The sequence below is a fragment of the Rattus norvegicus genome, chromosome 7 (genome assembly GCF_021556685.1).
Source record: "Rattus norvegicus strain SHRSP/BbbUtx chromosome 7, alternate assembly SHRSP_T2T, whole genome shotgun sequence".
NCBI classification, from domain to species: domain Eukaryota; kingdom Metazoa; phylum Chordata; class Mammalia; order Rodentia; family Muridae; genus Rattus; species Rattus norvegicus.
Window position 1 is genome coordinate 124634747 of NC_141540.1, and position 21269 is coordinate 124656015.

The 21269-nt window shown below is 51.2% G+C and overlaps 1 protein-coding gene and 1 long non-coding RNA gene across 10 annotated transcripts in view; both read right to left on the reverse strand.

The window, feature by feature from the left end:
* Positions 1-21269, reverse strand: part of Efcab6 (EF-hand calcium binding domain 6) — a 187389-nt gene that overhangs the window by 47825 nt on the left and 118295 nt on the right. For 7 of the 8 annotated variants that reach the window (XM_087557480.1, XM_087557478.1, XM_087557481.1 and 4 more), the window contains 4 exon segments: positions 11507-11624; positions 8899-9032; positions 5685-5917; positions 3261-3357 (listed from right to left, as the gene is read on the reverse strand). In XM_087557480.1, the coding sequence (XP_087413606.1) occupies positions 3261-3357; positions 5685-5917; positions 8899-9032; positions 11507-11624 (582 nt within the window). 8 annotated transcript variants of the gene reach the window in all.
* LOC148004904 (uncharacterized) lies at positions 16417-20303 on the reverse strand. Of its 2 annotated transcripts, none has more exons than XR_015625829.1 (2): positions 19339-20303; positions 16417-18162 (listed from the first exon to the last, which is right to left on the reverse strand). It is a non-coding gene; the product is annotated as an uncharacterized LOC148004904 (long non-coding RNA). The 2 variants fall into 2 exon arrangements; XR_015625828.1 differs by having other exon boundaries at positions 16417-18264; positions 19339-19433.

Sequence of the window (21269 nt, forward strand, 5' to 3'; positions counted from 1 at the left end):
GCAGAGGAGCTGAAGGTAGGCATGGCCCAGGGCACACCGCATGCCTGGTCCTCATCTCAAAGTGAAGGTTGGAACTGATTCCCTGAGGAGAACAGGAGAAGGTCTTCACTGAGATCAAGGTAGGAGAGCAAAAGAAAAAAGGACCCCAGCAAGCATTTCACAGGCAGCCCGAATAAGAAAAAGCCAAATGGAAAGATGTATGGTCTCCTTAATCACCAACGGAGTGTGAGCTGGAACTGAATCCCACACCTGCGGGAATGACAAACTCGAATGCACGCTGCTGCAGGGGAGAGCGGAGAAGGGACATACCAACAAAACGACGTCTATCTGGTCTGCACATGAGTGTGCTGCCAGCCAACCTAAGAGAGTATTCTCCTCCATCCGGATGCAGGCTGACCCCTTTAAATCTCTCTCAATCACATGTTTGGATTCTACAACCCCTGCTCCAGCAGAGTCACGGCTGAAACATAACCAAGCTCTCGGCTAGTTTGGGCCTGGCGTACAGGAATCTCGGGAGGCATTGCACTGTCCCACTACCCTGTTAGCAGATGAGCAAAATGAACCCGTGCAGGCTGTGATAGGAGCGAGGCCAGGGCAAGCCACTGCCTATTGCTTGGGGCACTCAGGTGCAGCTTCTCAGGGCAGACAGGTATGCACAGAAAGCCTAATGTGCCAGGAAGACAGAAGCCACAAGAACCCTTCCTACTTCCCCAACGCTGTGAGCCAAGCATTCGGATGGTGCTGGACAAGGTGCTGGGCACGCCTGAGGGCAAGTGTGTGCCAGCCAACTGAACCAACTGTGGATACAAACTGGAAACCTTGGCCAGGTGGGATTCACCACTCAAAGCATGCTCAGTGCTGGGAAACTCCTCCAGCGTGGTCCGTCATCACACAGACGGAGAAGGAAACAGTGATCAGCTGCAGAAGCACATGGACAAACCCCGACCCTCGCTGATGACGTCATACGCAGTCGACTAGGATCAGGATGGAGCTTCCTTGACTACGCAGCCCCAGAGCTGGCAATTGTATCTGGCCGTGAGGATCCAGGAGCTGCCCACTAAGAGCAGAATGGCCATAGCAGACAGAAATGGCTTAACTCCAGGTCAGAGTAGTGTGGAGGAAGGTGGAAAGGGTCTAGCATGTCACCTTGGAGAGAAGAGAGCAGTGAGGAGGAGGGAAAGGAAGGGAGGGTGCAGCCCTGCCTCGGTGGGCCGCAGCACACTTGTTGAGGGCACTGTGTGGAGGAGAAGCCGGCCCAGGCTTGAGGGAATCCAACAGAACTTTGCATTAGGCAGGAGCCAAGAGAGAGCCCATGGGGAGAGCAAATGAGGAAGTCAGACACAGCAAGGTCACCCTTAAAGACAGAGAGGGCGGGCACTGCAGCTTGCAATTGTGACCATGATGCTTTGTATGTGCTTGGGCCAGGGAGTGGCACTATTAGGAGATGTTGGAGTGTGTCACTGTGAGTGTGGACTTTAATACCCTAGCCATAACTGCCCGTCTTCATTTCGAGGCCTTCCATGAAGATGTGGAACTCTCAGCTCCTCCCACACCATGCCTGCTTGGATGCTGCTGCTGTGCTCCCACCTTGATGATACCGGACTGAACCTCTGAACCTATAAGCCAGCGCCAACTAAATGCTGTCCTTACAAGAACTGCCTTGGTCATAGTGTCTGTTCACAGCATTGAAGCCCTAACTGAGACAGTGACCTTCCTTTCTGGGGAAGGTCACGGTGTCCTTGGTGAACCCACATCCCAGATTCAGGAGAAACTTTGTCCATCCCATCCTGCTGTCCTGAGGCTTAGCTGTCCCTGTCATTGTCAGATTGGCTATCCATGACATCACAACTTATGAGATTGCTCATGGTGGCATGTGTCTTGGAAAGGCACTTCCTGTCGTCTTGTCGAAATGTGGAAACAGCTCCTACGATGCCCATTGGCTGTTGTGTCAAACCATTGTTGACTCTTGCCCTGATTTCCCCTTTAAACTTTAACTCTTCTCCAAGCCCGAGCTCAGGTCAGAACTTCTCCACAGGCCCCAAGTTCCACACAGTCTTCTCACCTTCTCACCAGTGATTCAGAGTAGAACTTACTTCAGAAGAATTTAATGGTGTGTATTTGGGACTTTGTTTTCTCTCTCTCTCTCTCTCTCTCTCTCTCTCTCTCTCTCTCTCTCTTTTTATAAACTTACAGATTTTTTTTATTAGACATCTAAATGATGTTTTCAGGTCAGTGCTCTTCAGGGACATGGAATTAAAATGATTAATTCCTTGGAAAGAGTCTCACTCTATCTTAAATTAATAAACAATTCAAACATTTGAAAACCATAAAGAAATGGGGTTGGGGATTTAGCTCAGTGGTAGAGTGCTTGCCTAGCAAGGGCAAGGCCCTGGGTTCGGTCCCCAGCTCCGAAAAAAAAAAAAAAAGAAAAAAGAATTGTAAATCTCTCGCTACTCTTTCCCTCCTTTCTCTGCAGTATATGACACAGCTCAGAATGGTCTCAAACTCACTCTGTAGTTGAGGCTGACCTCGAACTCCTGATCATCCTACCTCCACCCCTCTAGAACTAGGATAGTGTGAGCAACCATACCTTAGTTTTCTTATGTTTTTGAGACACGGACTTGCTATGTAGTTCTGTCTGCCTACGAACTTGTAACACTTTTACTACGTTGGCCTCCAGAATACTAGAATGGCTGGCACATGAGCCGTGAGCAGCGTCTCTCCTCCACATCTTCGTGCACGTGTTTGCATTACATAGTGCACAGTGAAGGTCAAAGAACAACTTGGAAGGATCGGTTCTCTCCCCTTCCACCACATGGGGTGTAGGGATTGAACTCAGGTCTTCAGGCTTGGCCGCAAGCTCCTCTTCCTGCTGAGCCACCTCACCAGTCCTTTACTGTGTCTTTAAACACCTTTGATAACCTCTCCTGTTTCAAGCATAAAGTTCCTTCACTGAGTCCACTCTCCTCAGTGGTTGAAAGCACAGGTAGAATGTTCTAGGACTCTACAGTTATACCATCTCTATTACTTGGCAGTGACAGAAATATCCAATGAACGTCACCACAGCTGCAGTCGGTGCTGGTGCTTTGGTTAGGGCAAAGCCAGGTGCACTCAGAGTGTTGGGGAAAGTCTGTTGTATAGAACAGCAGGTACAACACTGAGGGTGCATGGCGATGTCTCCCCTTCTCCACACTGCTCTGGCAGCTGGGCCAGCCCAGCAGTCACTAACAGCGGAAGTGGGCTCCCCCCACCTCCCTTACCTTGGACAGGTCTGCCCATCTGGTTTTGGCTTTCATGATGAGGTATTGATGAGCCTGCTCACAGGCTAGCTCAGAGTCTGCAACTTTCTGTTTACATCTGAAGAGAAAAGAACGCACAACCGTGCTTAGGAGTGATGGGTTAGGACTCTCCCAAACTCCCCCACCCCACCCCTGATGCTTCAAAGGTGCCATTAAAGTCTGTGGTTTCACATCTGGACTCAATTCTTACAACACAGTCTCATTTCCCCGGCTGCACGCCCGGGATCTTCCGAAACTTTATTTTCAGATTTAAGAACAAATTGTGCCTTCCGCCCCAGCACACATAGCCCAGAGGGCCTGTTTCTTCCCCAGGGGTTTGAAAAAGCAGAAGGTATGTATAAAAGGATATTGGGTGTCTTAGGGAGGAACCATAGGACATTTTAGTTCTGATTCTCTGATTTTGCGAGTCCACATTCAGTTGAACAGCAGAGGTGTATTAGAAAGCAGAGGTCCTGGGTTGGGGATTTAGCTCAGTGGTAGAGCGCTTGCCTAGGAAGTGCAAGGCCCTGGGTTTGGTCCCCAGCTCCGGAAAAAAAAAAAAAAAAAAAAAAAAAAAAAAAAAAAAGAAAAGAAAAGAAAGCAGAGGTCCTTTCTCCCAGCCCCAGCAATTTCTAACTTTCAAGACTTACTCTACTTATGTCTAGTGATGTGTACCTATGTGGGGGTGAGTGCACATGAGTGCAGGTGTCCTCAGCGGGGCTGGGTGGCATGTGGTTGTGAACTACCTGACAAAGGTGCAGGGACCTGAACTTGGGGCCTCCCTAAGAGCAGGGCATGCGTCTAACCACTGAGACACGACACCCAACCACTACCATGGCAATCTTACCAGAGTTAGGCTTAAAGGAGTCAAAGAGGATCAGGATTCCACTCAATTACTTACAGATGAGGAGTGCTCAAGATACCTCAGAAAGGCCTGGTGCTGCTGTCCCTACGCAGGCCTGCCTGGGGCACAGTGGTGGATGCCTGGGCTGCTCTGCCCACTAAACGGATCAGGAAATTGGGAACAGTTGAGACCACAGGTCAGTGGTTGCCTCTGGGTCCTACGTCATGGCCTGAGACCTCCCTATCTGGTTCCCAGCATGACTCCTTCATGACTCTCCTACTTAATGCTTCTGGTATCCCTGGCTTCACCCCCTCCACCCTCAGAGCAATGCCATGAGTGTCTGGCCTCACCCATGTTTCTTCGACATTTCTTTCCAACTGCCTACTGGACTCCTCAGAATCACGGAACTTCACGGGTCGCAAAGGATCCGCTGCCCTGCCACCCTGGCCTCTGCGGCTGTGACCCCCATGGGGGCCTGGGAAGGCTGACAGGACCCTGTGGTGTCTTCACCACTGACTTGTAAGGACGGAAGCCCCGTGAGGCGCTGAGGACGGGAGGCTTTTGGCAGCCTTGCCCTGCGTCTCTACTATCTAACGCAGCACGCTGGCCTGGGGTACTTTAGGCGCCGAGATGGAAGGAGGTTGTATCTTGTTTACACAAGTAAACAACCTCCATCTGCCAACACAGAGGGAGCTACAAACTGGTAAATAATTTATCTGGGCCAATAAATAACACCACCTGTGACGAGGTGGGATCCTATCAGAAATGCCAGGCACATGCGCTTATCCGTCCTGCCAGATGTAGCCCCTCCACCTGGGCCTGTCAGAGGAGGAGAGCCTTGAGATGAGACTAAGTTGAAGCCTCGGCACCCATGTAGGAAGCTAGCCGTGGTGGTGCATGCTCGAAAGCTCAGGGAGAGACAATGTCTCAAAGATAGGGCGGGTGGTTCCTGAGGAACACCACTGTGGCTGACCTGAGGCTGACCTCTGACCTCCACGCACAGGTATACACACCCACCCCCGTATGTCACACATAGGAACACACACATACACACTTTAAAAAGAATGATATAGTACTGTCAGGGAAAGACCAGTGACTCTGCTCACATCGGCTTTCTACAGATGACAGTGGGTGCTTCTATGCTACGTATCCCTTAGGCGGTGTCCCTACTCTGATCTCAAGGCCTCAGACAACAGAGTCTATCCAAAGGCTTCCAATGCTTCCGCCTTGAAAGGCTGAGCAGAAGGCCACACCTCTGATTCCATGCAGAGAAATGGAGGAGTGCATGCATTTATATGAATGAGAAAAGGCCTGGTAGGCAGTGAGCTATGAAGTCACATCCCCGTGGACACCATGGGTGTCTTATCTGATTGTTCTACCTCCCACGTAGTGTGCACGTGTTTTCTAAACTCAGAAAAAGGAGGCGGGGAGAGAAAAGAAAGGGAAAAAAAGGTGGTTCCAGGCTCATTTTTTGTGTCCCACCATGGCCGCAGCAGCACTGCTGGTCTTCCTGGTGGAGGGGCCAGCATGCGCCGATGGCTCTGACCGCACCACCTTCTTACCTAATGAGTCTTTGAGGTGCCTCATCTGACTTCCAGGGTCTCTTCTCACACAGGTTCTGAAACTCTCGGAAGTTTAGTGTGACGCTAAGTCTCAAGCCCATGAGGCTGAGGAAGCGTTCAAACTCGAAGTCCATCATGTTGATCAGCAGGTACTGCAGCAGTCTGTGAAGGTCATGCATGCTGATGATGCCGTCCCTGTCTGTGTCTATTCTAAAGAAGGCGGCGTACGAGTCCTACGAGCAGAACACACACGTCAATGCACTTCTCTTCCACTTACACACCACTCACAGCCACCCCGTACAGGGACACGGAGGGAGCTCCTGTCCTGGCCAGATGCCACTCAGGGAAGTGGGAAGCTTAAGGAGCGAGGGCAGCTCGGGACACCTGCATGTCCTGTACCTGCCCATGGAGTGAGGAGAGTGGGCGGGGCTTCCTGGAGAAGGCAAAACTCTCCCTGCCCTGGAGTGTTTGGACTGTCTGGCCACATCTCTTTTCAGATAAGCAAACCCTGTCAGGTTTCACAACCAGGAGCCACCTGTGTCAGGGCTCTGTCTGGAAGGCCGAGAGGAAGCCCTTTGCTCTGTTCATGGTGCTGCCCAGAGGCCCCGTGATCGGGATATAAAGAAACAGGTTCACACCCTCTATCAGTGTAACTTTGGGTCAGGCATCTGACCGTGACACCCTTTGCCTCTTCAGATATAAAACTGCTAAATAATGGGCCACACTTTGGTGGCCCTTTGGCTTGTTCTGTGAGTATCCTAAAAGACTGTCACTATGTCTGCTGCCTAAAGTCAGACAGCGAGTGGACCAACATCTGCCTGTGGCCACAATGTGCACTGTCCCCTGACTTGCAGAGCTGCTGACATGGTCCTAGTATCCTGTTTCTGAGGAGCCCTTACACTGCCCTCTCCTGGGAACTTGAGGATGTCTCCTGGTGTCTTGAAGATGCCACACCGATCCCTTCAGACTACAGCTCCCCATCAGGAGTTGTTCAGAACACTGAGTGGGCCTGTTTCTTTTTTTTTTTTTTTTCTTTTTTGGAGCTGGGGACCGAACCCAGAGCCTTGCGCTTGCTAGGCAAGCGCTCTACCGCTGAGCTAAATCCCCAACCCCAGTGGGCCTGTTTCTTGTTAGTGTCTGATTAGGTGCTTTGGGTTTTCGTGGAAAGTTCTAGCTGAGATACCTCACTGATTCGGTCACCAGACATTCCTATGTGCAGTCACTGTGCTGAAAAAAACATGGGGATGGTTTAAACGATGTCAGCTCTGCTCAGAGTCACTGCATGTAGAGGGGAGGGGGCTCTGCCAGGGCTAAGTAGGGCTGCAGACTCACCTGTTCACAGGTTCCCTCTAACTCTGGCTCTGAGCCTCTCATACTGCTGACCCACTGTGCGGGTCAAAGGCCAAACCTCTTGCTCAATCCTCTCAGGTCTCTTGGCTTGGCAGATGGTTGCTCAGACCACATACTCAAGAGTCCCAAGTCCTCCTGTTTGTGTCTCACAGATATGTCACATATCAGACTCTCTCCCTGTGCCTGGAACCTACCCTCCTCACCCACTTGCCTCACAAGTTTACAAGCTTCCGTCTCAGAAGTTCCCCTCCCCAACACGACAATCCTGGGTGTCATCACAGAGGCCGTGATGAACAGATACACTCGAGTTTCTGGCTATTGCAGCCAACAGCTATTGGGCTTTGGGTAAGACTCTCTCCATCTCTGACCATGTTTCCTCAATATCTACTCGATAGGGTAGGTGGAGAGTAAAGAAAATATACATGTGTGCTCCCAGGCACATGACCAGAACCCTCACTGATTCATCAGCTAAGCAAGCACTGATCACCGTGGGGAGCAGGCAGGGGGTGGTTGGTGGGTGGAGAAAGATGGTGGAATTGTGGCTCAACCCACGTACAAACGCATGCAGGCTGAGTCCCTGGGAGCCAGCGGATCCACGTGGCTCATGTGGAGGGCTTAAAGAAGACAGGGAGCTGGGAGGGCCAAAGCTATCCCACAGGAGAGGAGAAGTTGCCCAGGAGAGGAACAGAAATTCGAGTGAGAAGAGGGCCACGCCAGAGCAGAGGCAGAACAAAGAGTCGGAGTAAATAGGAGGCTGAGGGGCCTCGAATGGACGGCGTGCCTGCAAGACCAGATTCAGACCGCGTGGTGGAAAACGGAGTGTAGAGGGGTGGCTTATGCCATCCTCCTGCGGTCCTGCTTCATTCTGCTCACTGTTTTAAAGGACGGGGTGCAGGTGCAATGGCTGGGTCTGTAGATGCAGCCAGAGGCATGCTCCTGTGCATGCCCTTGCCAGTCAGGTGACCGGACTGAAGGTCAAGACCATAGGGACCACAGAGGACCTGGATGAGGCTCCTACTAGGGCATATCCTCAGGTCACCACAGGCTCTCTGGTTTTCCTGGCTTCTTCCCTGCCTGTCTGCTGCCTCCCAGTGGTCTGCTCACCTACCTACTCCTGCCCAGTTAGGAGGGGCCCAATCTTCCCACAAAGTCGAGTGCTCTCACCCCACACAGGCAAATTATTAAGCTCATCTTCCTTCTCTAAACCCTTCCTACTTGTTACCATGGAGTTTGGGACCATTGATCAACCTTGTCCACTGAAGGTCTCATGTGCAGGCAGTCCATGTTTCTGTTCTGCTGTTTGTCTTCCCTTAGAGAGCCCTGTTGGTTCCTGACCAGCTTGAGCTCCTGTCTGCCTTCTCCTTCCTTTCCTACCACCATTTGACTTGGCCTTCAGACCTGGAACAGGAGCCCTTCATCCTCTGGAGTAGCACACCTTAAAGGGCCCTGCCTCTTTTGTCCCACGGTGCTCTACCAAGATCTCCTCAGAAGGTAGCCACAGTGTCTATGAGTTGCCACTCGCTGTCTGTGTCTTGGACAAGAGTAGACTCTAGGCAGGGCGCCCCAGCATTTACTGCAGACTCTGGCTGGCAGCGGGCATGCATACTTTGTTCGGCGCACAAGGGCCAGTGAGCCTGTGCAGGATTCCAAGTCCACTGTCCCATGGGTGGCCATGCTCCCTAAGAGGGGTTTCTTTGTTTCTACCATCAGTGTTGATTGGGCTCTCAGAGTTCGGCTCCCTGTCTCTGTGTTTCCCCTGTAGCTACCAGGCCTGACTGGGTACCAGAACTCATGCATGTGTGAGCTGTAGGGTGGGGAGCAGGGTGGAGCCTTAGAGAAGCTACGATGTAGAGAACCACGTTACCCGGAACGAGTCCTTCAGTTTCTTGGGGAAAATTCTCAGGCATTCCTCAGCGGATACGAAGTGCTCATCCAAATTCATTTTAGAGGTTGGGCGTGACTGCAGTGGAACTGTTTCCAGTCCACTCAGCATAGAGTCTAAAAGGATAACAAGTGGGAAACTTCTGTGAGCTCTGCAGCCACACCTCTGCGACAACCTCAGTACCTGCTCCTTCCCTTCTGAAGCCTGGTAGAGAGAGACCCCACACGGCCTAGCATCCCATGGTTGCACCATAGCACTGTTCTCTAAGGATCTGCCTCCCTCACCTCCCAACACATCTTAGGAAGGCTCTTATCTCAAAGAGAGCTTGGTTCCCACAACATGGGGACACATGGCACTTGGTACCCTTGGCATGTACATCTGTCCCAGGCTTCTGTCCTTCCTAGTTCACCTCCTGATTCCGAAGGCCTCTCCCTTGTCCTTACTCATTAACTCAGCAGACTTTCCTCACCACAATCCTTCCATCATCACTGATAACACCCCGCCAGGGCACATCCCAGAGTTCACAGCCTGGGACTAGAGGGGCTTCTGGTCAGGGCAGATCTGCCCTTAGCAGAGACTCTGGCATATGGCAAGCACATGGGGCTTGTGTTCTGAATGATGGAGTAAGAATGAGTGACTCTCCAAAGTCTAAGCTGGCCCCATTAGCAGTCGTCATTTTGCCCCTAGCAAAGAGGCCTCCTTACCTATCCCTTAACGATGATAGAGAACTCAGGAGAGGGGCTCAGAGTTAGATCCCTCCAACTACACGAAGAGCTAGAGTTTCATGCCCCCTTTTGGTGGCAAGGAAGTGTATGCTGTGCTAGAAATGGGGTTCGTGGGCTCCCTGGCCACCCAGATAGCACTCAGGATTGCACAGCTGGACCTCCGGTGGTCATTTATAGCTTCCTCACTCACGCCATGCTCACAAGGTTGGCTCACCAGATGATACATTCTGGGACATGGCTGCAGTAGTAACATGTGGGGTCTTTGGGGGTGGCAGGGTGGGGTCAGGGCTCCCTGACTTCTACTTTCTCCACCTCAAAGTAGGGGCTGATTACTGCTTAGCAGATCATCAGAGTTAATCCCTCCACAATGAGCAACACATACACACACATAAAAAAACCGCATACATATAAGCACATATATACATATACACACAGATGCACAGTCACAAACACACATATCAACATTTATACATACAAATACACACATATCTACATACTCACAGACACACATGTCTACATACATACACACGCAAACAAACATATACACATATACATACACATACACACAATAAACACAAACATACACATTCTCACATATATACACATATGTACACACATATAAACTTATACATACACACACACACACACACACACACACACACACTCAAACACACACCCTAGGGTCACTGGAACATGACTTTCCTTTCCTGAAGCATCTGGCCCTGTAGGGCCTAGAAGAGGGCAGCAACAGCAGGTTATTGATAGTGGTAGGGACAGGTCAGGGAGAAGCAGGGCAGGCAGAGGAGGATGGGACACATTGTCCCACCAGGCCTCAGGCAGGTGTCCAGAGAGAGCTGCAGTTGCATAGCAGATATGCCTCAGAGCTCTTCTTCCTGCAATTTCCTTCAGGGGCGTCAAACAGACAGGAAGTGACAGCATTCTAAGCTGTCTCTGATGACCAGGGCCTCCCTCTCACACAGGGGAAGGGCTGTCTCTCACTGTGTAAGCAGGGATGCTGCCTGGGGCAGGGTCGATGAAGTCACCCCTCAAGGCCAGTGACAGGGGAAGGGACATGTGACCCGGGTTTCTAGAGTCTCTGTCCAGCCATCCTGTAGGCCTTGCAGCAATAAGAAATATATCCCTGTGCCTCTGTACAGGAACTTGGTAGCTTTGCCAAGGAGCTGGACTCTGAGAGAAGGGGATGGATGGCCCTAGAATCTTGAAAGGGCCAGAGGCCCAGCTGTTGGCTCTCATGAGAGACTGACGAGCAGAAGCACGGGTGGCCAAGGAGGTGATTCAGCTCTGCCTACCTCGTGACACTAACTTTTTAAGGACCATTAGGGATAGGTATAAATATGACCAGCCTCAGTGGCCTTGGGTTCATCCCTGAATCTAGACTGTCTACATCCCCACCTGGGAAGAGAAAGGAACAATGGTAGCCTGCAAGCCACATTGCTAATTACAGACAAGCATCTAGAGAGAGAGAGAGAGAGAGAGAGAGAGAGAGAGAGAGAGAGAGAGAGAGAGATCCCACAACCTTGTGCATGCCAGGCAAGAACTCCTGAAACACGCATATCCCCAGTCCTCAGATAGCCATCTTTTATGGAGGAAAGTCTTAAAGGCTGTGAGGTGGGTCTGAGGAAGCACTCTGGGGATCCTCTACTCTGAGTCCGTAGTCCGCTCACCAAGTTCTGCTCAACTTGGTGAAAGGACTGAAACATGGATAAGATTAGGCAAAGATGGCTTCCACCTCTCCGCCAGGGACTGTCGTCAAATGAGGAAACTGGCGGCACTGCCAGGAAAGACCTGTGGTGACATCAGGCCCCATCGTGGGCAAGATACGCCAGCATCTGCTGGCTAGCTACCTTCAAATCCCATGGTAAAGTCCTGGTAGCTCATGCCGTCTTCGTTCTTGAAGCCTAACTTGGAAGCTAGCATTGCATATTGGCAGTCATTCATAGGCATTCCACTTCTCTCCAGGACCTAGCAGGGAGGAGGGCAAGAGGGAGAGAGGCATCAGGGTGGCTGTCCCATAAGCCACTGCTCCTCTGCAGGCTCCGGCAGCCATTATTACTTGTCTGCCTCCCCAACCCCGCCCTCTGTGTCCCTAGATGGGTGGGGCCAGCCCTCTGTGTCCCTAGATGGAGGCTCGGGGTTGTTTCTGGGGCTTGTGAGTAAACAAAGGGCTCAGGCAGTATGACACTTAGACACAGCCGGCTCAGCAGCTCTTCGTCAAGGCCCTGCCAGCCAAGGTGCCCAGCTCTCTCGCCTCTCAAGCGGCTTCTATGGCCCATAAGCTAGTTTTTTCCTCACACATTTTCCCAGGTCAGAGGCACGATGAAGGCAGTCTTCCAGAGGGGAAAGTAAGGTTGTCCCCCAGCTTCATCGTGAGCCACAGAGGAAAGCCGTGAGGCTGTCTGAGGGGAGGGCAGCAACAAGTACCATTTGGCCTCTCCTTGTGCGAGTCCACTGGCTGAAGGTGGTCTCTGGATCCTTCGCTCCGGCACTGACACACACTCCTGTTCGGTTTGTGTATATGGTGTGAAGTGGGGAAACAAAGGAGCATATACGTGTCCCTCTGTGACAAGCACTGGGACAGAACTGTCCCACAGCCACCTTCCTAGAAGACTCTGAATAGTCAAGCTGCTGTGGGCAGATGGCTTTGGCTCAGTGGTGGTCATGGGCAATCCAGGAGCTGTCTGCCTGGAGGGAGCCTGGCACAGAGAGGAGGATCAGTGCAGGGGAAAGAAGACTGTTTCACCTTGCTGTTTACCCGGTGTTCACACTCTGAGTGAGGATGGAGACCCATTCAATGAAGGCTGCGGACTACAGGTTCAGAACGGGGCTATGTGTCTAGCAGGATGACAGAGGTAGAAGGTTTGCTGAAAGCTTGTGGGAGGCTCAATGCTCAAGGTTGTAGGGAGGGGTGTTTTGTCTGCAGTCTGGCCACACTGGGACGGTGGATGTGTGACTAGACCGGCTTTATTGAAACTCACTACCAGGAGGGCCCATGGAGCCACAGAGGAGTCGATGACACTCCCAGGAAGGACAGCTGGACGACACAATCTGTGCTGTCCTCTTTATGGTGCCCCACATTGGTCAGTACAGAGAAAGAGTTCCCAGGCCAGATGCCACAGCACAGACATCAGCAATAGCCAGCTGTGTTCCCGTGTGCCTCACTCTTGGGAGCAGCTGGCATGGGACCTCAGGAGGAGGCAGGTACTCTCAAAGACACTAGCTTGCCATACCCAGGCTCGGTGAAACATAGACGTCATCTGAAGTCCCTATATGGCCCAGCAAGCCTACTCTATTGTTCCCTTAACTCAGATGGAGCCTTGGCTGTGAACATCAGTATCCCTGAAGCTTGGCACTGGTCTCCTTTTCTCAGGATCACATAGCACAGAGGAGACGTGGACATGAGTTGACACAGTTGGATAATTCTGGTGTTGCACAAAGCCAGTGGAGGCCAATCTGGGGACATAAGGCAGGGCTGGGCCCCATTCCATCACCCTCACTGAGACGCTACTCTCTGACTGGGTGCCCTGCACTGTGCGAGCTCTCTGAGGCACTCAGTGCCCTTCATTTCATCCCATCAGAGGCTCAGAGAAAGGATCTCCCAGAGTCCTGTACAAAGACCTGAAAACAAATGCTTCTGACTTACCCTGGCCACCTGGCCTGGCTCTCATCACGAACCACCTCATACCACTGGAGTAAAGAAGCCAGGCTGGAGAAAGAATGGGGCACTAGAAGTAGACTGTACTCACACAGTGAAAGAGGAAGCTGCCTGCTGTGGAACCCTGGGACTCACACAAACCCCAACTGGCCACATGGGAGGAAGCTAACTGGAGTCTTGGCAAATATCTTGTGACCCCACCAGTTGGGAAAGTGCAGGAAGCCAAGGGGCTGTGAACAGGCCTGGCTTCATGTGTCTGCACCTTCTCTGGAGGCTTCAGAAAGCAGTTTCTCCTCCCACCCTTCACCTGGACATAGTGTGGAGCCTTAAGCCTCTGCCTCCCCACTGGCCTGCAGACTTTGAACCCCTTGAACAGACTAGACTTGGCTCCGTGCACAGAAGTCACCATTTATTTGTGTTGTCACATGTCCTTTCTGGAGTGCAAGATGAGGATACAGGGATGAACAGTGAGAAGATGGTAATACACCCTTCCTGGCTGGCTGGTGTGTGTGTGTGTGGGGGGGGTCTTTGTGTGTGTATGCATGTATACACAAGTGCCTGTATGTGTGTGTGCACAAGCGCGTGTGCGCATGTGTATCTGGGTGTGTGAACAGGCCACAGTGTGCTGATTGCAGGACCAGGAGGTGCAGGGGTAGTGGCATTACTGAGGAAAAGTGTCGGATTCCAAGGCCATACTTTGACTGGGAATCCCATGCCATCTGGGCCACTCTCTGTGTTCCCAGGCCCAGCTCTGTGGAGGTTTCTGTCGTAGCATGGGGTGCAATGAGCGTTTAGAGAGAAAGCTGCAGCCCACGCAAAAGCACCCAGAGGCAATGGGTCTCAGAAATGAATAGATGGGTTACTCACTTTGAGAAATAACTTCCTATTTTGAAAACAATCACACATGAATTATTCATTGCAAAGTCCTCCTGCTTAGTCCTTTCACAAAAACATATGCAGTGGAGGGAAAGAAAATGTCTGCAGGCAAGTGTTTCCCAGCCTGGAGGGTTGTGAAGCACTGGGGAGACGCCCGGAGCCTTACACAGCCTGGCCAGTGGGCTGGGTGTGCAGTTCCCCAGGGGCCAAGAGTGCCCTGTGACGGGCTGATCTCACTGGCAAGCTTCTCAGAAGCACTGGGCTCCCCCCAGGCTGCACCCCTCTCAGCTGCAAAGACCACGGCAGTGGATCCAGAAGACTTTATCCTCAACACCTGCCACCAGCTCACAGGCGGCAGGGACTCAGCCCCAGCCAAACCCTGTCTTCTGGGAGACTCTCCTGAAAGGCCACTGAAAAGTGACATACTAGTATCAAATCCCTTCATTCTGTGTGTGTGTGTGTGTGTGTGTGTGTGTGTGTGTGTGTGTGTGTGTGTACATGTACATGTTTTGGTTTTACTCACTAAGCAGGGTAGACGAGTTAACCAGTGGGCCTCAAGGATCTACCCATCTCTGCTTCTCCAGCACTGGGAATCCAAGAGTGCACCGTCATGGAGTCTGGGAAGCCAATTTAGGTCCTCACGCTTGCAAGGCAAGTGCTTTACAACAGACCTGTCTTGCCAGCATCTCGTCTGACATTTCTAATGCTCCAAAGGGTCACCTCTGTTGACCCTGCCTAGGACAGACTTCACTGTGGAGGAGCCTTTCTCCGAGTGCTGAGTAACGTATTGACTTGGTGTGGGGCTTCTGGTGCTCTGAGTGACAAGTGCCCAGTGATGGTGGCTGGCGGGACCCAGGCCTTTCTTGGGGCCTGTATGTGTGGCATGCTTGCTGTACCTCTGCATCATGTTTCTGGTGTTTTCTCTTGAGGACACAATGCTACACAGTTTATCTAGAGGAATATTGCACCACTCCACATACAAATCAGACAGCCTGAGGCCACTAGGGGCCCCTGCTGTCCTTTCCGCTCCGCTGTCATGTTTTCTATTTACATATAGAGCAAACTCTCCAAGGCAAGGCTGTCTTTCAGCCTTCCACACTCCTGTGCCAATTGCTCTTCATTCCCATGTGCACGTGAGGTGTGTGTCTGTGTGGGCACACATGTGTGAGGCTGATATGGGAATTAGCCTCAATTCCTCTTCTTTAGGCAGAGTCTTAATCAAACCCAGAGCTCACTAATATAGCCAGTTTTGCAGTCAGCTCCCTTTGAGGATCCATGTCTCTGCCTTCCAAGGCAGAAATGGCAGGCAGCCATGCCCACCCTGAATTCATGTGGGGTTTGAATGCCAGTCCTCATGCCTCAGTGGCAAGGACTTTAACCCCTGAGGTGGTAAACGCGTTAACCACTAGGCATCTCCTGTTGGCACGTCTTTATCCCTTCATCTGAGCATCTGAGCCTTCCCAGCATCTCATTCCGAGTTTGGGAGCATCCTGCAGTGTGGCTGGTGCTGGAGATGGGTTCTCAGTGGGGTTTACGTTAGGGGTGGGCCTTCCTTTTACTTTGCCCGGTTTAATCTGAAGACATCCATTTGTCTCCAGTGCAAAAGGGAGACCTTGGACACAGAGTTCCACGCTGATGTGGTTCTGACTTTGAGCCCACCCTTACCTCCAGTGCATAGTGTCCCGCTGTCCTCCAGCTCTGTCATTCCTGCTGGGGGTCAGGCAGCTGCTCAGAGTGTGGCTTGCCCTGATCTGATTTAGGTTTTCAGCACCTTGTGTTTATTCTACGTTGGATTTTCCTGAGTTTCTTAAACCCACAAATTTCAGCCTTCCACTAAAAGTGTAACATTTAGCACTTGTACATCCTCACGTGTACACACACACACACACACACACACACTGATACACACACACTCATACTACACACACAAACATACATACACACACATACACACATACACACTGACACACACATACACACACATACATACACACACTCACATACACACACTGATACACACACATACACACACATACACATACACACTGACACACACACACACACACATACATACACACACTCACATACACACACTGATACACACACATACACACACATACACATACACACAGTCTTGTGGGATTTTGGATTATATGTAAAATTGAAGTATATGGCAAACAGTAGTACCAAAGAGATTATAAAGTGCCAAAAACTACAACTCTCATCTTAACGGGAATAAGAAATAATTTATTCCAGAGCCATTTTGAGTGACCACGGTCCAGAAATACAGATTTCGTTACCCCAAATTCCACGTTCCTATGTGCAGGCAGTTTAATGAAGATTTTATAATATTATGTGGAATGAAGAAGTTGTCAATCAAGGCAACTTTGCGCCAGGGGGTACATCAGAGAGATGGGTGTACTGGGATGGGGGCACTATCCTGTAGGCTCCAGACACTACCTGATGACACTCTTCGCTTTCAGATTGCTAGAAGGTCGCAATCTGCTAAGTTAACTGATTCCACAAGGTTTTAATCCATTTGTCACAAGATATTAGTTCCATTCGGAGGTGGGCAAGGAATGGCTGTCCCAGAGGGCTAGAACTGGCCCACACTAAGCTAACTAGTCTCTGGCCCTGCAACACCCAATATCTCCTTGGCACTGAAGCAGTAGATCAGCCAGGCAGGTTCCGCAGACAGCTTCTTTCCGGGAGTTTTATTCACAGTACTAAAGCACCCTGCACTGCTATGGAGGTGCAAACAGTAAGCTGCAATCAGCACGGCCTTCACAACAGGACCAGACCTGTGTCCACTCATTATGGGATGTAAGGGAGCGGGGACAATAGTACCAGACAAGCTAATAGCAAGACCTGTCAGAAAAGGAACCATGTGCTGTCCAGGTTAGAGAAAAGGCTAAGGCACTCAACTACAGACAAGTAAGCTAGATGTGCCCCCGAGAGGCTGGCCACAAATGCCCAGAGAGTCTGAAAGTCAGAGAAGAAGGTGCCAGCCCGATGCTCATCAAAAGAAAGAAGTAAGTGGGCCTGAGGCTGGGCAGCACCCCACTATCTGCCAGAGTCCTGCAGATGCACAGGAACCTCGGCAGTTTTGAAATCTACGTTAGCCAGTAACAGAGCCTCAGGGTGAATCACGCAACATTCGCAGAACACAAAAGAGCCTTGCAAACAAACCACAGACACTGAACAGACGCCAGCCACACTTCCTCCAACACCTGTGGAATGAGCCGCTGAGACCTCCGTAACAGTACAGAACTTCTAAAGGCTCAGGGAGCCCAAGCAATTACCTCAGGAAGGTAAGATCCTTCCTACTGACCATAGATGAGGGTCAGAGATCAGTTTGCTGCTGCTGGAGCTGTTTGGATGTGGCTACCTGCCCTAGGAGTCCAACTGCTCTCTGCCCCAGGCTGTGGCTAGAACACAGAGAAATAAACATAGACTTCTGAGGGTCTTGTGGTGCTTAGGCCAACAGAATTAGGTGTGGAGGACCCCCAAACAAAGTTGGTGGGCCTATTAAGGCATCCTGCACATCAGGAAGGTTATGGGAATAGGGAGCCCAATCACTGAGCTAAACTTCTGTCTATACACCCTCCTTTACCTACCATCCATCATGTAGGCTTCGGCTGCTCCCTGGACCACTCCCTGAGCCCCCAATGAGGAGAGCCTTTGCTCTGGAAGCTGAATCTGCTGCTCTGAGTACTGCATCTGGTTAGGCCTTCACAGGAAACTATCCAGCATTTTGCCACTGGCAGCACAGAAGAGACTCTTGGTGTCCTCTGAGTGCCTAACCTGATTCATGTCACCTTGATGCAAGCTAGGTCATCTGAAAGGAGGGAACCTCAACTGAGAAAAATGCCTCCGTAAGATCCAGATGTAGGGCATTCTCTTCAGTAGTGATTGATGGGGAGGGCCCAGCCACTGTGGGTGGGTCCATCCTTAGGCTGATGGTCCTGGATTCTGTAAGAAAACAGGCTCAGTAAGCAGCATCCCTCCATGGCCTCTGCATCAGCTCCTGTCTCCAGGTTCCCGCTCTGTCTAAATTCCTGACTTGTCTTCCTCCTGGTATGGAAATGTAAGACAAATAAACCCTTTCCTCTCCGAGTTGCTTTGGTCATGGTGCTTCATCCTGTAATTGAAACCCTGACTAAGAGCAGCATTACGCTCAGAGCCTTTATCTGCAATTGCTCTGAACAGGAACATAAGCAAAGACACTAGAAAAAGCTTTTGACCAAGGCCTCTGCCACATCATGGATACACCCGTGTCTCCATTGTGAGCGCATCTCTGTTATTCTTACTCTTGCCCTAACTTGGAATTTTTCCATCATGCAACTGCCCACGATGCCTAAGAAGGGTCTTCAAAGAGTCTTTTATTGACAGAACAGAATCCAGTGCACCAAAAAGGAACTTAAAGCCAAATGAAGGAAAATATTTACCACTTAAAGTTTTTAAAAGTCTACCATTTGCTCTGTCGTTATAACCACTGAACTGGCATGTCCTGCCGAGAGCCTGCCCTGCTGACTGCACTGGGCATCTTGAGTGGGCCTCTCCCCTGCCGGGGAATAGCACACAGGATGGTGAGCTGGTGGGAGGGGCTGTCAGTCAGAGGGTGGGCTGTGCTTCTCTATGGTACCCAGCGAGCAAGGCCAGGTGCTCCGCCTCAGGAGGGAGTCAGTACACGGGTGAGCCATGTTTTCTGTGAACAGCATGAGCTCTGAGGAAAGGGGCTTGCAAGGGGCTCAGAGGGTAGTGGAGGCTGCCATGTGTACATGCCTCGTTTACAGTCTCTCCTCCCAGGAGCAGAGGCCTACTTCATCTGTAGGAGTATTGAGCCCAGCCCCAAACTACCTACAGCACCTCTGTACCCATCACCCGTTGGTCCTGTAAGTCATGGACTCAGGCAAGTCATGATGAGAATGCCTGGGAAAACCATGTCTAGGGTGGCATGTGCTGGCCTGAATCACTTGTCACGATATCTTAAGCACTGCATTACAACAGCTGTTTACATAGAGAGTACACCTTTGTGTATTCATGCATGTGTGTGTGGACACACACACACACACACACACACACACACACACACTTTAACAAGATGGCCATTGCAGACCTCCAAAGGAGTCCAGGTATTCTGCATACCTCTCATCCCACCAACACTCATGGTCCTGCTCCCTGCCAATCACTGGGAAGCCTCCCTGCCAGGAGGCCCGGGCATCTCCTCAGAAGTATGCATCCTCAAAGAGAAAGAAAAGCAACAATGAGAGAAAAGACCCTGAAGGCACAGTACAGGGGACAAGGGTCTGGGAGAGAAGAACAAGGTGAAGAGAGTTGGGAAAGCAGGGTCACAAGAGGCCACAGGATGCAGGGTCACCTGGTGAAATGAGAATCTGGGAACATGAGGAGAGCTGTACAGACAAGAGAGGATCTATGTGACAGGCAGGAGACAACCAGCACTGGGTGCTAGCTTGGGTGAGTAATGGGACAGGTGAGGGCTGGTGTGGAGCATGGTCAGATAGGGAAGAGTGGGCAGACCTGAGGAGGGATGAGGTGGTGGTGGAGCATGCAGGCCTCACAGGCCACACTGGCTGGCTATGCAGTATCTGGACAAGAAGGAAGCCACCGGAGGCTTCTGAGCAGAAGGGCTCTCACTGGGGGACTCCCAGGCTGCTTTACCAAGAACAAACTAGTGGAGCCAGGGTTCAGATGGGCCAGTGATGAGATTGCTATAACCACATGGTGTTGGACAGAAAACTGGGGTGTGACACAGTCTGGACCAATATTGAAGGAAGCCACAGACCTTAATGACAGATTGGATGTGGATGTTGGAAGAAAGCATCAATAAAGGTTAAGGATCATAGGCTTGGCATCTGGAATAAATCCTTGGTCCCTGACAGAGGCTGAGATCCTGGAAGGCTGTGTAAGCAGCTCATGGAGAGGTCAGATAGGCAGGTAATATACGAGGCTGGAAGCCAGGAGAATTTTGGTTGGGGCTGTGTGCAACAAACACAGAGTTCTAAGATGGGGAACCCGCCACCAGGCTGGTGGCTGTAGATGCACAGAGATGCCAGATGGGAGCAAGGGTCCGGGCCAGCCTTCACAGCCAGCTGCGAAAGTTCAGCCTTTGCTCTGACGCAGCCCCTGCCACTCCCTCTGCACTCTGAATGGTCATGGATGGACCTGTGCCATGAGTCTGTGAACTAAGCGGTGGACACAGCACTGTGTAGGACAATGCTTCACACTGCTAGGGATGCGTTAGGGATGAAGATGGGTACCGGGAACATAGGGTACCATCAACAATCCGGGCAAGATGCCTTGCGAGTCAGGTGACTGGGGCCCAGTTGCCCTGCAGCCTCTGCAACCAGTTTCTCACAGTTGCTCTCATTCTTCTGAGATGTTCTCACCAAGTCCTCAGTGACTGCCCACCTCAGTCCCAGGTACCTTCTCTGTTGCTATATAAAATGGCCAAAAGTAACTCTGGGAGGAACGGGTTTAGTTGACTTACAGGTGAGTTATAGTCCATCACTGAAGGAAAGCACAGCAGAAACTCAAGGCGGGAGCTTGAATCAGAAGCCATGGAGGAATGCTGCTTACTGGCTCACAGCCAACTTCCTTTCCTATACAGTCCAAACCCACCCACCCAGGGACAGCATTACCCACAGACGGCTGGACACCCCCCCCCACATTAGCGTCAAGACAGTGCCTCATAAACATGACCGTCAGGCAGTCTGACAGAAGCAGCCCCTCAAATGAGATGCCCTCTTCCTAGGTGTGTCAAGTTGGCAACCGACATTAGCCACCATGCTAGGCATCTGGTCCCCAAGCCAGGACACTGGAGCCATCTGAACCTTTCCTCTTTTCTAACCCTAAATTTCTGAGCATGAGTTGACTATACATCCCCAAGCCCCATCCCCACAGTCCTTATATGCTTAAGTATTAGGTCCAGGATGTCTTTGGTGTATGTGTGGCTGGGCACGCATGTGCAAGTAGAGGCCACAGACAACAAACATCTTCTTCTGGTGCTATCTACCTCACTGTTGTGCTGTTGTACTTTTTCAAAGGTAGGGTGGGGA